This window comes from Oreochromis niloticus, linkage group LG4, assembly GCF_001858045.2.
Source record: "Oreochromis niloticus isolate F11D_XX linkage group LG4, O_niloticus_UMD_NMBU, whole genome shotgun sequence".
Lineage (NCBI taxonomy): Eukaryota > Metazoa > Chordata > Actinopteri > Cichliformes > Cichlidae > Oreochromis > Oreochromis niloticus.
In genome coordinates, this window is record NC_031969.2 from 19,978,000 (window position 1) to 19,992,208 (window position 14,209).

General features: G+C 40.5%; 1 protein-coding gene across 2 annotated transcripts in view; it reads right to left on the reverse strand.

Annotated features, from left to right (window-relative positions):
- Positions 1-4,622: 4,622 nt before the first annotated feature.
- The window catches only part of prkar1b (protein kinase, cAMP-dependent, regulatory, type I, beta), a 64,753-nt gene continuing 55,166 nt past the window's right edge, over positions 4,623-14,209 (reverse strand). For both annotated transcript variants that reach the window (XM_003450128.5, XM_005454889.4), the window contains 2 exons: positions 8,506-8,587; positions 4,623-7,074 (listed from right to left, as the gene is read on the reverse strand). In XM_003450128.5, coding sequence (XP_003450176.1) covers positions 6,902-7,074; positions 8,506-8,587 — 255 coding nt within the window. In that variant the 3' untranslated portion in view covers positions 4,623-6,901. The remainder of the gene's footprint in view (positions 7,075-8,505; positions 8,588-14,209) is intronic.

A 14,209-nucleotide genomic window follows, 5' to 3' on the forward strand; every position in this document is an offset into this window, starting at 1 on the left:
GCAGGAGATTGCAGAGTCATGTGCACGAGGGAATATCTCACTCAGAAAAATGCTACCGACTCCTACTTTTTTTTTTCCTCCCCTTGCAAAATGTCGGGAGAACATTTTAGTCTTTTGTTTGTTTTCTCTACACGCCGTTTCAGAGGCGAGTCACAGAAGGGTTCATAGGCTGGGAATAGCTTTGAAATTGAGGCCAAAACGGAGGCTAGTTGGGGAGGCCTGGTCTCAGTGTTGGTACATGTATACATGTGAATTATTTACTTGTCGTCCAGCAGGAAATGAGGAACGATAACAAGCTTGGGAAAGAAATACAGAAAAACAAACAGATGGTATCACGTCGCCTCCTTCATTTTGTTTTTTTCCTTTTTCTTCTTTTCTTTTCTTTTGTCTCCTCCGAGGGTCAAATTAAAAGACAGTAACAGGGAGCGGACATAATTCGAAAGTAAATAATTCCAGGCAATTATGCCTGACTCAGACCTGTTAGTTTTTACAGCAGAGATGGTTGATTTGCTCATTTTAACACACGTATAAAAATGTCTGTTAAAATGAGTGTGTTTTTTTTAAAAGGAGGCTTTTCTTATGTCTCTCTTTCTGTGAATTGTTGTTTCACCTGTTCAGTGTCTTCCTGTCTGTGACAGGTTTTCACAGGACTGTGCGCAGTCCTCTGGAAACATAAGTACAGCCCAAGATTCAGGCCTTTCCTTAATCACCTTAGGCAGCAAAAAGTTGAAGTAATTGCTTTCTGAATGACTTTATCAGTGTGTTACATCATTGTGGAAGAAATTTGGCCCACTGTAATAAGTATATGTGGAACCATGATAAATAATATCTCAGCTGCTAAAATGTATCTTGAGAAGAGAGGTTTCCTGGAGGAATTATGCGACTCTAGTCCTCTAGAGTAAACTAGACTAGACTTTAGTTTACATACAAGTAGGTATAAACCTTTTGTGTTTATCTGACAGGGATCATTAAATACCCCAGTAGACCATAACAAAATAATATGGCCGTGGCCCAGACACTTCACTCCTCACGATTCCTCCCACACCTTCCGCTCTCATCTCAGGTGGAAGGGGTTAAGGAGGAAGAGAACAGGTTGCAAGGAAACTGAGGAGAGACCGAGGCTGTATGGCTTAAGAAATGGGAAGATTAAAGGTGTAGGGGAGTATTATTACTTTGTAAGAAGTTGCATAAAGTCTTGTTGCTGCAGAGGGAGCACTAAAAGGTCTGATCATGTACGTCACATGATGTCACCTGAGAAAAAGAGCTGCATCCACACTGGAAGCAATTTGTTCATTGCACACTTACTACAAGGTCATGTGTAAATCAGCAGTATCCTGCACTCTCACTGATAGTTGCTTTAGTTAGCTGCATGGAGGTTTTGCCTATAGTTACTTTGGCATTTACTTTATATGCTCTCTGGTCACCACATCCTTTCAAGGTTTGAAGTGCCAGCTTTGTGATTGGCAGAGTACCCGCTCTACCTTCTGAGCCAAAGCTGCCCACCCTTTGCCACCGGAACAAAGACGAGTAATCAGTACAGCTTCACTGTGTGTAATATAGGCCCAGTTGTTGGGTCTCACAATGCGACACAGATTGAGTCCAAAATTTTTTGAGGGACATTTTGTTTTGCTGTGGTAACACTCAGTGTACAACAACTGCTGCTGCTTAACTTAAGCAGACCTTGTGATGATCTCCTGACCCAATTTTTAACTCTTTTCTCCTTCTACCCCCCTCTCATCCTTTCAATCCCATCAGCTTCACTATTGCTCAGTCACCTGTGACCAGGCCTGGGCAGTGACCTTTGACCTAAGAAAGCCATGATTAGCACTGAGAATTAGAGCAGCAGAAGCGATGGTGAAGGGAGGGAACTAGGCAGAGATGGGATGCCTCTGAACTGAGAATTTCAGCCCAACCAGGCTGAACCCTGCCCCGGAGCAGACAGGTCGCCACACCCAATATTTCTAGACAGCTGTGTATGAAAGGGCGCTGGTCATTAGTGCCAGCGGTTGGGGGTTGATTTATTTTCTTTCCACCAGGATGTGGGGATCGTAGAGGAGAGAAAAATCAGTGGAGGTTGGTAGGCATTTTAATTAGCCTGAATCTCCCCAATGAGGGGGGATAGAGCTGAGAGGAGATGGCATCTATGGGAACTCGGAGCAACAAGCCAGGAAACAAAAGAGAGAGAATCAGGGAGGCGTTGTGAGCAGAGGGGCTGTTGCGGTCAAATACCCAGGGGCCAGAGTCACTGTGCCAGATCTAAATATGCACCACCAAATAAAACATGCTCTCCTGGGAGCATGAGATGCAGCAAATAAACATCCAAACATGCACACACACATACCAAATGCCTCCAGGCCATCTTATCGTGTAAATTTTAGGCAATCATTAAATAAAACTTGGAATTTGGGGGAGGGATGCACTTAAGAAGTCATCCTGTAATGAGGAGATGGCATGTTTCCACGGTGGGATAAATTCTTTCACATTTATGTCAGTAAATCTCAATGGACTTTAATCAGGAGTGAGTAGAAAGCCTATTACAAGCTGTCAGTGAAGCTGGCCCAGGATTTCTTTACTTTCCACTTCCACCTCCTGCATGTTCACCATCTGCTCCACCTCCACTGTTTTTCTCCACATCTTGTCTGATTCTTTCCTGTAACCCAACCTCCCCAACTCACTAAGCATCAACTGCTGGTCAGCTAAGGATTCTGCAAACATACATGCACTGTAGGAGTAGCTAGTTATATCTTGTAGCACATTCAGATAAAAATGGATGGAGGCAGTAGATGTAATGGTGCAACTGGGGTCATGCATCCTCTCATGCTTTCCCTTGTCTGATGGACCATTTCCCTCTTGTTGTGCCGAGGAAAGGAGAGGCAGGTTTAAAACTTGGCAGCAGCAGAAACACTAGAGACGAACTTTCTGTGAAGGAAACAGAGTAGCTGTTACCAAAACACTCACTGAACCAAATAATCACGTGATCTGCAGTGTTTAAACATTAAAAGATTTAACAGACATATACTGGAAATAAATCTGATTCACCGTTTAGGTATTTTTGTAGGATCGCTGTACGAAAGAGAAAAAAAAAAAAGCAAAATTTTAATTGCAGGTTGTGGACTGAGTGGTAATGAACAGGTGGGGGTTTTTTTCCTCTTATCGGATTCAGTGTGAAAACAGTTTAGCTTGTGGAAATGTCATCGTTAGTGCTACAAAGTTGGATTTTTACGATAGATTATGACACAATAAAAGCATAAAAGAAAACCAAACACAGCGACCTCAATTAAAACTCAGTAAAGGACTGTGTGTACGTGTTAGCACCTTTTTATTTTGACCCTGGCAGAACGCAGCTTTATCAAAGCTTCATCTTGCTGCTCATGTGAGGGTGCCAAGTTCTGCCCTTAACTGGCCCACCCAGAATGCCCACTAATGGCCATGCTTAATCAAAAACTCTGGCCGCACACACACAGAGTCCATGCTGACAGCTTTTATTTTGCTCATTTTGGTGTAACTAGTTTTAATGTCGCTGCTTCTTTGGTAGACATGAACTCAGAGCATGTTTGACTGAACAAACCTCGTTCAAGGTCCACTCACTTGCTTATTTTAGAGCTTTAAAGCGTTTGACATGTTTTTGCTCATTTGTCATGTAGATGAATGGTGACGTGCAGGCTCAGCGCCTGTTTATTCCCCCAAACTGCTTTCAGTCAAAAGAGTGCATGATGGCTAAAAGAAATGAAGTTTAGAAAGTTTTGCTTTTCATTTTTGGAAACAACATTTTGTCTAACCTGTACAATTACACATAGACTTTAATTTAGGCATTTATACTGATACTATACTATAGATCTATGCTGTGAGCTATAGTGTAGGTTTAGTTTGAACTCCATCCTCATTAGGAAGTCCAAACAAGAGTTATATTAAACCTGTCATCCAAAAAAAGTCAGCAGTGTTAAAATAATGGTTTGGTCTAAAAGCAACCTGAAGACCTGCCGCTGAGGATGAGTGTCAGAAAACGAAAAGTCGAACACTACACGCAAGGAGCTGCACTTACAATCAAGACTGAAGGCAAAGTGTTGCTTCACGGAGGTACAAACCCCGACCTCGCTCAAGTTCATGTGCGTTACTGCGTATTGTCAAAGTGAAGAAGGTGTATGGGTCAGTGTGTGTGTATATGTGTGGGGAGGGGGCGGCTATTAAACTCGATGTCAGTGAGTCAGGGGCACATTCCTTAGTTGATTTAGTGGGCATTAAGATGAAGAGGAATGTGTCAAAGCTGCGGAGGCTTTAAGTCCACTGTGATGTAAACTGGCTGGGAGGAGCTCGGAGTTTTGACAGGCTGGCCTGACGGATGACTGACACTTGGCTTAATGTGAGAAGGATGGAGAGCAGAGACGAGCGGAGGGAGGCCGAGAAGGAGATTAGGTACCTGCGGGAATAAATATGAAAAGTGTGATTGAGGGTGACAGTTAGTAGTTTCGGGAAAGAAAAAGGAATATTAACAAAGATGGAACATTTAGAGGAGGTATAGATAAAAAGAAAGAGAACTAAGATCTGGGATAAAAGGGCGAAAAATTAGAGGAAAAAAAAGTCCCATCACATCAGAAAGGAAGAAAAGAATGAGTCAAATCAGAGAGATTTCAGAAGCTTTTCTTTATTTGTTCAAGATGGTTTCAAAGAAAAAGATACAGAGAGAGAATACAGAAAGTTGTTTTTTTTACAACATCAGTTGTTGGGTCAGTTGTGCAACTTTGACAGATTACAGAAGATCAAAGGAAAGCAACACAAGTTTGTATATATTTATATATCTTAACTTTTTTCAGTCAGAACACAGAACTGATGTCTTAAAAACACCTAAATCAAGCTGCTGTATGGTACAAACTCTAAAAGTGGTGCAAAAGTTTTCATCTAGCAAACAACGAACAAAATCAGCTTTAAAAAAAAGCATCAGGTAAGACGTGTGTCTGTTGAAAATGTATTTAGTCCTGAGACAGTGCACGCATATACAGTGTGGGTGTGTGTTTCACGTTAGTGTGTTTCTAACTGTGTTTGTCTGCTTTGAGGATTTCGAGGTGGGAAAAAAAAAGCAACTTGTTAGTTATTTTGACACACAACATACCGCATTGTAAAATCTTAGGGGATAAACTTTGGTGATTTCCTACATTTTTCTTATTTTATTGGCAACAATTGATTCACTAACAAGTATTGTTTGTGTATCAAAAGCCTCAGTTAATTCCTCTGTGTCACCGAGCTCCATTATCACTGAAAAACTAAAAGACATCACTGAGCTGCACTGCTGAACTGACGAAACTTTCCTCATGACAACCACTGTAGTAGGTTTGATGCTTGTATGAGTATGTGACAGAGTAGTGACATGACAACACATGGATAATAAGACACTTCAGCCTTTGAGCAAGATGAACAAACTAAGGGAAAACGAGGATTTGAAGGGATAAAGTGAAAAATCATCTGTTCCCAGGAACCACATGCCTGGCACTGGAAATGCAACTTCTAAAACCAACTTAATTATAACATTTAATGACGCAAAATTTTTATTTGATGAAAAGGCTAAGTACAAAAATGTTGTGAGCAAATTTTTCCAGAAACACAGTGAAAGTAAGTGCCATTAATAGTCCACGGAGCTGTTCCTAAACAAACTATGGTCTAAATATATTTGTTCACTCATCCATAGATGCTGTGCCATGAGGCAAGTCTGGGTGTGCTTTGTGATTCTGTGACAATCATACCTTGTTTGAACGACTTGTTAAATGAACTTTGTAAGCACTCATTTTCCCATTTTGTTCATGCACTTGTTCAGATGTTGAGTTTTCCAGATGCAGGAAGACCGTTTGTTTGGACTGCGTAGAAGTGTCGAATAAACCAGTGGAGGACAGTGATAAGCTAGTGGACTGGTCTCTTATTACTCTTATGCAGAATGAGAGCTCCAGAGGCAAATGTGCTTTCAAAAGTGCCTTAGACCGCCAACAATCAAAAGATCCGACAACTCATCAGGTGACACAGAGGCAGTTTTGCACAGATATGAATACAGGTGTGCCTTGAAATGTTATTTTCCTGTGTTTTGTGTGCTTTGGATGACTAAGGTGTACATGCGTTTGATACACACACAATACTTTCAGCACAATAAAGTAAGTGTTTGTTTTGGTGTTTCGATAAAAGAAGTATACAGAATACCAATAAAATTAGAATTTAACTCAATTAGGCCTCTAACAACCTCCCAACTCAATAAAAGGTAAAAGCTCAAGAAGCATTGAAAATGAATACAACAGCAAGTAATTTAATTTTCTTCATACCTTTAACAGCTACATTTTAGGGAACAGAGATCTGTGCAGTGCGTTTCTGATTCAGTGTAGAAATGGAAACACGCACCTCCAGAAATAAAAAAAGGCAAACCGCAGCCAGCGTGCAACCAAATCTGGTCCGTCTTCCTCCCCCGCCGTACGTAAACATGACTTCCTTCTTATTTCCTGAAATTATCCGTACCCTCCTGTTAACGAATGAAAGTGCAAACGCCATTCTCTCTCAGTCTTGAAGCATGCATCGTATACAGCCGACACACTGTATGCATGATTCATTTACAATATGTAACAAGATAAATAATCTCTGCCCTCTGTTTGATTTTTCTTTTTTTTTTTTTTTTTTTTTAAAACACCCCTGCATGTTGTTTTTGACATAAAGCTACGTGACAGCACAGAATCAAGTCAAAGTGCACAAGGTCAAAAGAGAGAAACGCGCAAAATGGAAAAAGGCAGGAAATGAGCGCCCCAAATCTGGGCATGTAAAACCCATATCCTTCACCCTGCATCCTCACCCCTTTCCCACCCACTGACCAAAACTCTGATGCTGATGTTGCACACCCCTGCTGGTGGGGCCCAGATGGTGGAGGGGGCACATGTCACACAGTGAGAGAGATAAAGCTGTTGTATCTCTGGATGTTCCTCTTGAGGATTTCGGAGCAAGGACCCAGCACGCGCTCAAAGCGTGGCCGATCCAGCTTCACACACTTGAGGGGACCCCGGGCGACTACGGTGGCGGCCCTGGGACGGTTCAGCAGCAGGGCAATTTCACCTGGATGAGAGAGAATAATCAGCACGTCGCCCCAAATTTTGACCTCAAACATTAAATACAAACAGTATGAGAAATGGGGCAAAAGGCCCTAAATCAGTGCAGTTAAGTGACAAATTAAAAGAAAGTTTCTTAAACAGAGAGAGATGTACCAACATTTCATTTACAGCTAACTGCGATGATCTTTTAACCCAAAAAAGGCATGTCTTATTTTTTTCACCTGATATTGAATTGTGATTTTAGAAACCAGCATATTTTGTAAATCACCAGTAAAACAAACCACACCTATCAGCACTTTCTGGGGATTGTGCTCGTACACTATTTTACCCTGTTTAGTCAAGCTGACCCTTTAAAATACTAATATTTGCCATTTTTGCAAGTATTGTGTATTAGTAAAAAGCAACTGCTAATAAGACTTTTTACAAGAACAGGATTATTAAAGTTAACTAAACTAAAAATAAAAAGTAGACTTTTGGAAAAAAAAAACTGAAATGAATTCATAAACTTGGAAAACAAACTAAAACAAAACAGAAATATAGAGGAAAGATCCTGTTTGTTAGTTTGGTCAAATCTGATCAAAACTTGCTTCGTGAGGCTTTGATTTACTGATTTATTTATCTAGATGACTACAAGACTGTGAGTCAACTGCTTTCAAAGGTTCTGTTTTTAATGTAATAACTGTACTGTAGTTTTCCTAAATTTGGCCTCTGACATATGCCCTCCATTCAATAACAATTAATAGAGACTAAAACTAAGACTGAACTGATAAAAACTAAACTAAAATTAAATATTTTAGAACAATAAAAATACCTACCCCTCAGCCTTCTAATAGACACACCTTTGGTACTAATTTAAAAATCCTAGACAACTTCCCTCTCAAGTTATCTTATCCACAAGATTTTCAGTGACCTTGACTTCTGACCTTTAGATTGAGGTCACTCAGTATCAATTTGAAGCACCTATGTCGCCTCGTTCTTGAGTTATCGCATTCACAAACTTGGGTTTCCACGCTGCATGCCATGCAGGATGACGACAACACCCCATCAGCCTTTTACAGCCAAGGCGTAAAAACGAAACCGACACGAGCATTTTCACTCTGGAAACTAACTGAAACTGAATTAAAAGCAAAAAAATAAAGACTAATTAAAACTATAATAAGTCTGGTTCAGAATTATTCATCTTCTCATAGCGTGTTTATTTACCATATCTTTAAAAACCAGTTTGTGACCAAATTGCTTAAAATTAATTGGAGCACTATAAAAACAAACCCAGAAAGGGTTTGAGCTTCTAGATCACTGTGAACTGTCTTCGTTGATGTTTATTTACTTCTACTAGCACAATTTGTATTTAAGATATTTATTAAAAGGCGTAATATAAACCAAGTTTAGTCTCACAAACGTATGTGGTGCAAAGAAGCAGCAGGGACACACTTACCAAAATAATCAGAAGGTCCAAGGCGTCCAACCTCCACGTACTCCTCAATGTCAGACCTGCGCTGGAGAACAGAGGCGATTCCCTGGACACAGAAAAGAAAAGGAAAGAAGTTTAAAGCCGTAGGAAAAAAGGATGAGAGGGAGAGGAAGGATTGTGTGTGAAGAACGGAAAGATGATGGAAGAAGAGGAGGAGGAGGGGTCTGGAGGGGGCTATTTAACGAGGAACTGAAAATCATCAGGAGGATTAAGCCGAAGAGAAATTCCTTTGCTTCATAAGAACACAGGTGCACAGGATTTAGTCCACTTTGCTGTGGGATGGACACCTGTTGTGTGGGACAGCAGAAACAAAACAAAAAAGAAGAAGAAGAAGAAGAAGAAACACACTCTCGTGTATCCCAAAAGGGCATGCGATACAAAAACTGATTGGTTCTGCATTATTTCCTCCAGAGTGTAATAAATACAAACATCTAAGCCCCTTAGAGGCTGAAATGATTCCTAAGTGTCTCCATCACATAATCCCCTTTATCAGCATTCAGCCATTAAATGGAAACAACTGCGTTGTCCAAGAGTGAGAGTTCTCCAAAACACAGTCCTTAAATGACCTCAGAAAACCGAAGCACTTTTGTGTACACACACAAAAAGAAAGCTCAAATAGCATGTTGCTAATGGTCTGCTTTACATCTGCAAGTGCACACAACCACGCAATGTTAAATAAGAAGATAGAAGAAGACTCAAATGCTCACTCTCACATTCGGAAAATGTCAATTTTCATGTATACAGCTGATAACTGCTGAAGAGACTGACCGACCATCCGCTGGCTGAGTGTTTGTGAGTCATCTAAAAAGTATAAGGGAGGAAATTTGATTTCCATTCACTTTGCCCAACAGATGATAACAGTTTATGCTGTCACATCTTGCAGCTGTTGACAAAATTGTGTATGTGAGTGAGCATATGTTTGAATATTTATCTTAACGCATGAACCAGAACACACGTGTTCAAAGCTGCGCCTGATGACACGGGCGTATATTCACATTAAAGTGCAGCTGCCACCTTTTGCCATGCACATGTATAGGGAGATATTTATTTTCTGGACCTTCACATGTACTCACAAGCTGCTGTAATTGGTAGTAGGTAAAAAAAAAAAAAATCAGCAGGGAAACTTCCCAGCTTGTCTTGGATCACTTCATATAACAGACCTGACGGTTCCAACGCTCTCCCTCTCCGTTTCTAATCCTTCTCTGCTCTCTCCTCCTTGTGCCGACTAGGCTAATAATGCTAAATATGAATATAATGAGGCTTAATGAGAACCTCAAAACTGCCAGCTACTCATTGCGGCCACACAAAGCTAATACTGTATTTCAGAGGAAGGGATGTGTGTGTCGATTTAGTGGGTTTGTGCTAGAAATGAGCTGTGGAGGAGTGGAGGGACACTGTCCAAGTAAGTGGAGAACACCGTGAGAGCGCCACTTCCAAGTAATACCTGGCCAAACTGTGGCGTGATGTCGTTTTATCTCTGGAGACAGGTCTTCTAACCGTATTAAAATAAAGCAGGGATTTTGTGGGTCACGGACGCTGAAGGTGATGTTTTAAGTAGTTGTGTAGCCACCAAAAATTAGGATTATGATCCACGTGGTATAGCGGTCCATTCTCATTCCCAGGGATTAAGAAAGTGTAGTTGTGTCAAAGCTGCTGGCTGTCTATGAGATGCCCACATCTGGTTGTTGGATCAACAGCAAGACTGGTGGTACTTTATGCTCCTTTACAGAAATTATTATTTGACATGTGATGCCTACTGCTTCAAAAAGAAAATCTAAAACTCATCTGAGACCCTTGTTTTTTTTCCATTCAAACACTGAGGTTTTATAACATTTTTGCTTTTTAGTACACTCAGTTTTTTGGAAACGAGCTTATTTCTGTTGAAATTAAAAGACATTCGTCTCCCGTCAGGCTTGTTTGAAAAAAATGAGAAGTATTATAGGAGCAGCCTTTGATGCTGACCCTATCAAACTTGGCCTTACTCCTTACTGTGCAAAGTTATTTACTGCTTACTGTGGAAGTCCCGTCCAAAATAAACAGCAAAAGCAGATCCTGGTTTGAACTTGTACGTCGCTATGGGCAAACGTCTTAACAGTTAAAGCTCTTAATGATATATTTTCTTTCCTGTTGTAGTCGTGCACTTTCACTGAACTTTGAAGTACAGAATTTGTTCAAATGGCAAGCTACTGGAGTGCTTATGCGTACTTACTTAATTATAATCGCTTGACTGCTAAATCACATTTATCTGATTAGACATATTGATAAATAAAAGAGTAGCCACTGCCTGGAGGTAAGTATTTCCCTTTGTCTGGCGCTCTGAATCCTAATGCTGTGGCAGGCTGCGGCTCATCTCCTCATGTGCAAGCAGCATAGGAAAAGCTGGTGCTTCACAGTTTGCCTTTGTGGTTGACTAAAATGCTGCTATGTGACCAAGTTGGCTTTCATGGCACATTAACCTCTGTGACATTTAAGCCACATTGTGCACATGTATAACGATGACGAGGGTTTGTAGACTGCAGCGTATACAGCCACACCATCTACACAAAGAATTGCATTAGCAGAATCAGCTCTATCAGGCTTTTTACATCTTAAAAGGCCCTTTCAGCAAATTTATTATTCCCAAATTATAACATATTTGCATTTATGCTGATCACAGTTCTTTTTATATTGTAAAAAAAACATTTCAGTTCTTAAACACTTTGTAACGCTGCTAGAAAAGTGCTACATAAATAATCACATTTTTTTTATGTCTGTTGTTATACTCAGCCTAATTTCATGCAAACTCTAATAAGGTATAAAAATGTTTCCAAAAATATAATAAACACTTTTTGCGTCTTAACCCCCCATCGGTTTTCATCTAACCATTAACCATTTTACAAAAAACAGCGACCACTACTACCATTACAGAGATAAGAGTATTAAGATAAACTGCTAGTGTTTCAGCCCACAGATATCTGATGTTTTCATCTTTTTGATATTTTTCTTCTCTCCAATGGAGCGCAAGTAGAGTGACTAATAGGTCGCTTGTATCGCCATTGTTAGTCTCGTTTCCACTGCACTTTAGTCACGTTTTGTTGAAACTTCCATCTCTGCAAATTCGCTCGCAAATTTCGAGTGTTGTGGTTTGAGAGTCCAAAACCGTAAGATGTGAATGGAGAGAGAATGAGATGGACGAGGCACAGACACGAGTGTTTACAACCAGTGGGTTCCTCTTCTTTCTATTCATGTCCAAACAAAGTGAGTGAGACAGTGCAGCGCTGCCAGTACAGTAGTTCACTGGTGAACAGGCCTCATCCAGTGTGGTCCAGATAACCATCTCACACTGTACCACCCCAAGGGTAGCGCTCTGCTCCACAGATATTTTGTTTTATAAACATCCGAGAGCCTCCCCTACCCGACTCAGGGAGACTGAGACCGCTAACAACAAAAGACAGCAGACGAGGTCAGGCAGAGCGAGAAACACTAACAGAGAATATGAATGAATGAACATGAATACAAACAAGTAGTAGAGAGACAAAGAAAGGATTCGTGTGAGCCACTTTAAGCCCTCAACTTAAATAAGAAGTATCAAATGATTTTTGGACGTATTTTAAGGACCGGTCACAGTTGCATCCATTTCTGTGTATACACACTTAAACAAACATGCCACACAGAAAGTGCACCAGCTTGTAGTGACAAGTTAAAATGTAGCATCTTGCATGAAAGAAATGACAACAATTTGAACATGCTCACAGAAAGAGAGGCGCAGCCAGAAATGGAGAAAGGTGATATCCCGAGTCTGTCTGTTCACGAGACCACCCAGCATCAGCAGAGTCTGCACCTTCTCATTCAAACGCTAGCACACACGCATAGATCACTTGCTCAACATACGGTAGGACAACAGTGTTTCTCACAAGATTTGCATCTAACAGCCTGAGGGGCTCTTATTCGAACATAAAATGACTCAAAATGGTTCAAATCTAATGAGGCCCGTTAATCTTTACCTGTTTGTTTTCACTCAGATCAACCGCACTGATCTTCATTCTATGAAAGCAATATTAAACTCCATTAGCTAAATTGCATTTCAGCAAAAAACAAGCAGGTTACACGCGAGTACCGGGAGATATTCTGCAGACAATCCACAGGGGATTTACCATCTGTGGGACCCACAGGGAACCTGTAAACTCCTGAGAAATGATTCGTTCTGTGTGTGGTCAAAGAACAAATGGGAGACGTCCGTTTACACTGATGACTGGAAGATGACTGGAAGAACACATCAGCGGAGAGGACGATATGTTCTTCAAGAGTCATCACCCAGTTTTAAAAGGGTGGGAAGCAGCAGAGACATCTGACTTCAGTAGGCTCAAATCAAATGGACTTGGGTAGGGTTGCTTTTCTAGCCTGGGGGTCGTAGTATCCTCGAGCAAGTTACAGAGCCCAAAGTTGTCCCTGATGCATCCATCAGAGTGTGAGTGTATGGAAGTTAGATTAAAAGTGTTTGGCATAGAAAAAAAACACTTGTATAAATGTGTGTGCGTGTGTGTTTGTGTGTAAGAATGAGGTTTGTGGCAAGAAAGCCCTTTGAGTGCACAGAGCAGGAAAGTGCTACATAATTTTACAATTTATTGACAAAAACAAGACTTCAGCTAGACTTCTGACATTCGTAACCTCAGCTGGCCGTTATCTTTTTGGCATAAAGTGACATAATAATTCCTTTCACAAAGGTATGTGATTGGTATATGATCAGAGCTGTTCATCTGTTTGTTATTCAAAAACTAATTTCATGAAAGCTGGTGGGTGAACATCTTCATCACTTTCATTAAGAATTTAAAAGATGGACACTGGCTTTTCCAGAGGATGTACTCTGAGTGACCTTCTAGATAAAAATTAAACACCAAGAATAAAAATTATATTATGCTACATGTCAACCTTACAATTCCAGTTATCTCATGTAAAGATAAATCTTATGAACTGATTAGATTGCATTGATTCAGGAGTGCACTGAATAGCTTTTCGGGTAGCCTTTTCCCTCTACCCAAGAGTGTTTGCTACACTCTTGTTACAGTTTTGCATTACTGCCTGGGAAAGCGCAAGTTATGCTACTAATTATTTGGCATTAAAAAAAACATGCGCATGTGTTATTTCTAGTTAATACTTAGCAGTAGCATACTGTGAAATCTTGAAATATCACAGTGTAAAAGGTGCAAACGACTTGTTAAAGACTGAAAACACTGATTTTGACTTAACTTGACAAACTGTAACTTTTCCCACATCTGTTTATAGTTAGGTGGCAACACATAATACATTTTGATATTCAAGTTAAAGTTTCTTAATCTTTAACTGGACCTTTTTCTCAAAGGCTTGACTGAATGACATGGAGAAAATAAGAGTCTGCACATTAGGTGAGTAGAGCCCTTAAGAAGAGAGCAAACGGTGGAAAAGGCAGAGAGGGTTGACGTAAGGGAAGGTGAGGCTGAGTCTCCGTGGCCCCCGGAGCTTGTAAAGGCTTGTTTGTACAGTGTGAGAAAAAAAAATGTAAACATGTCACTTTTCATTAGGGCCCCATTTCACCCAGCAGGAAGAGAAAGTGATGTCTCCATACCTCCTTTTAGTTAATCTTCCCCATCAGCAGCATGTAATTTGTGATTGTGGGGTTTGTCTTTGGCTTCATCTACCAAAACCACACAAA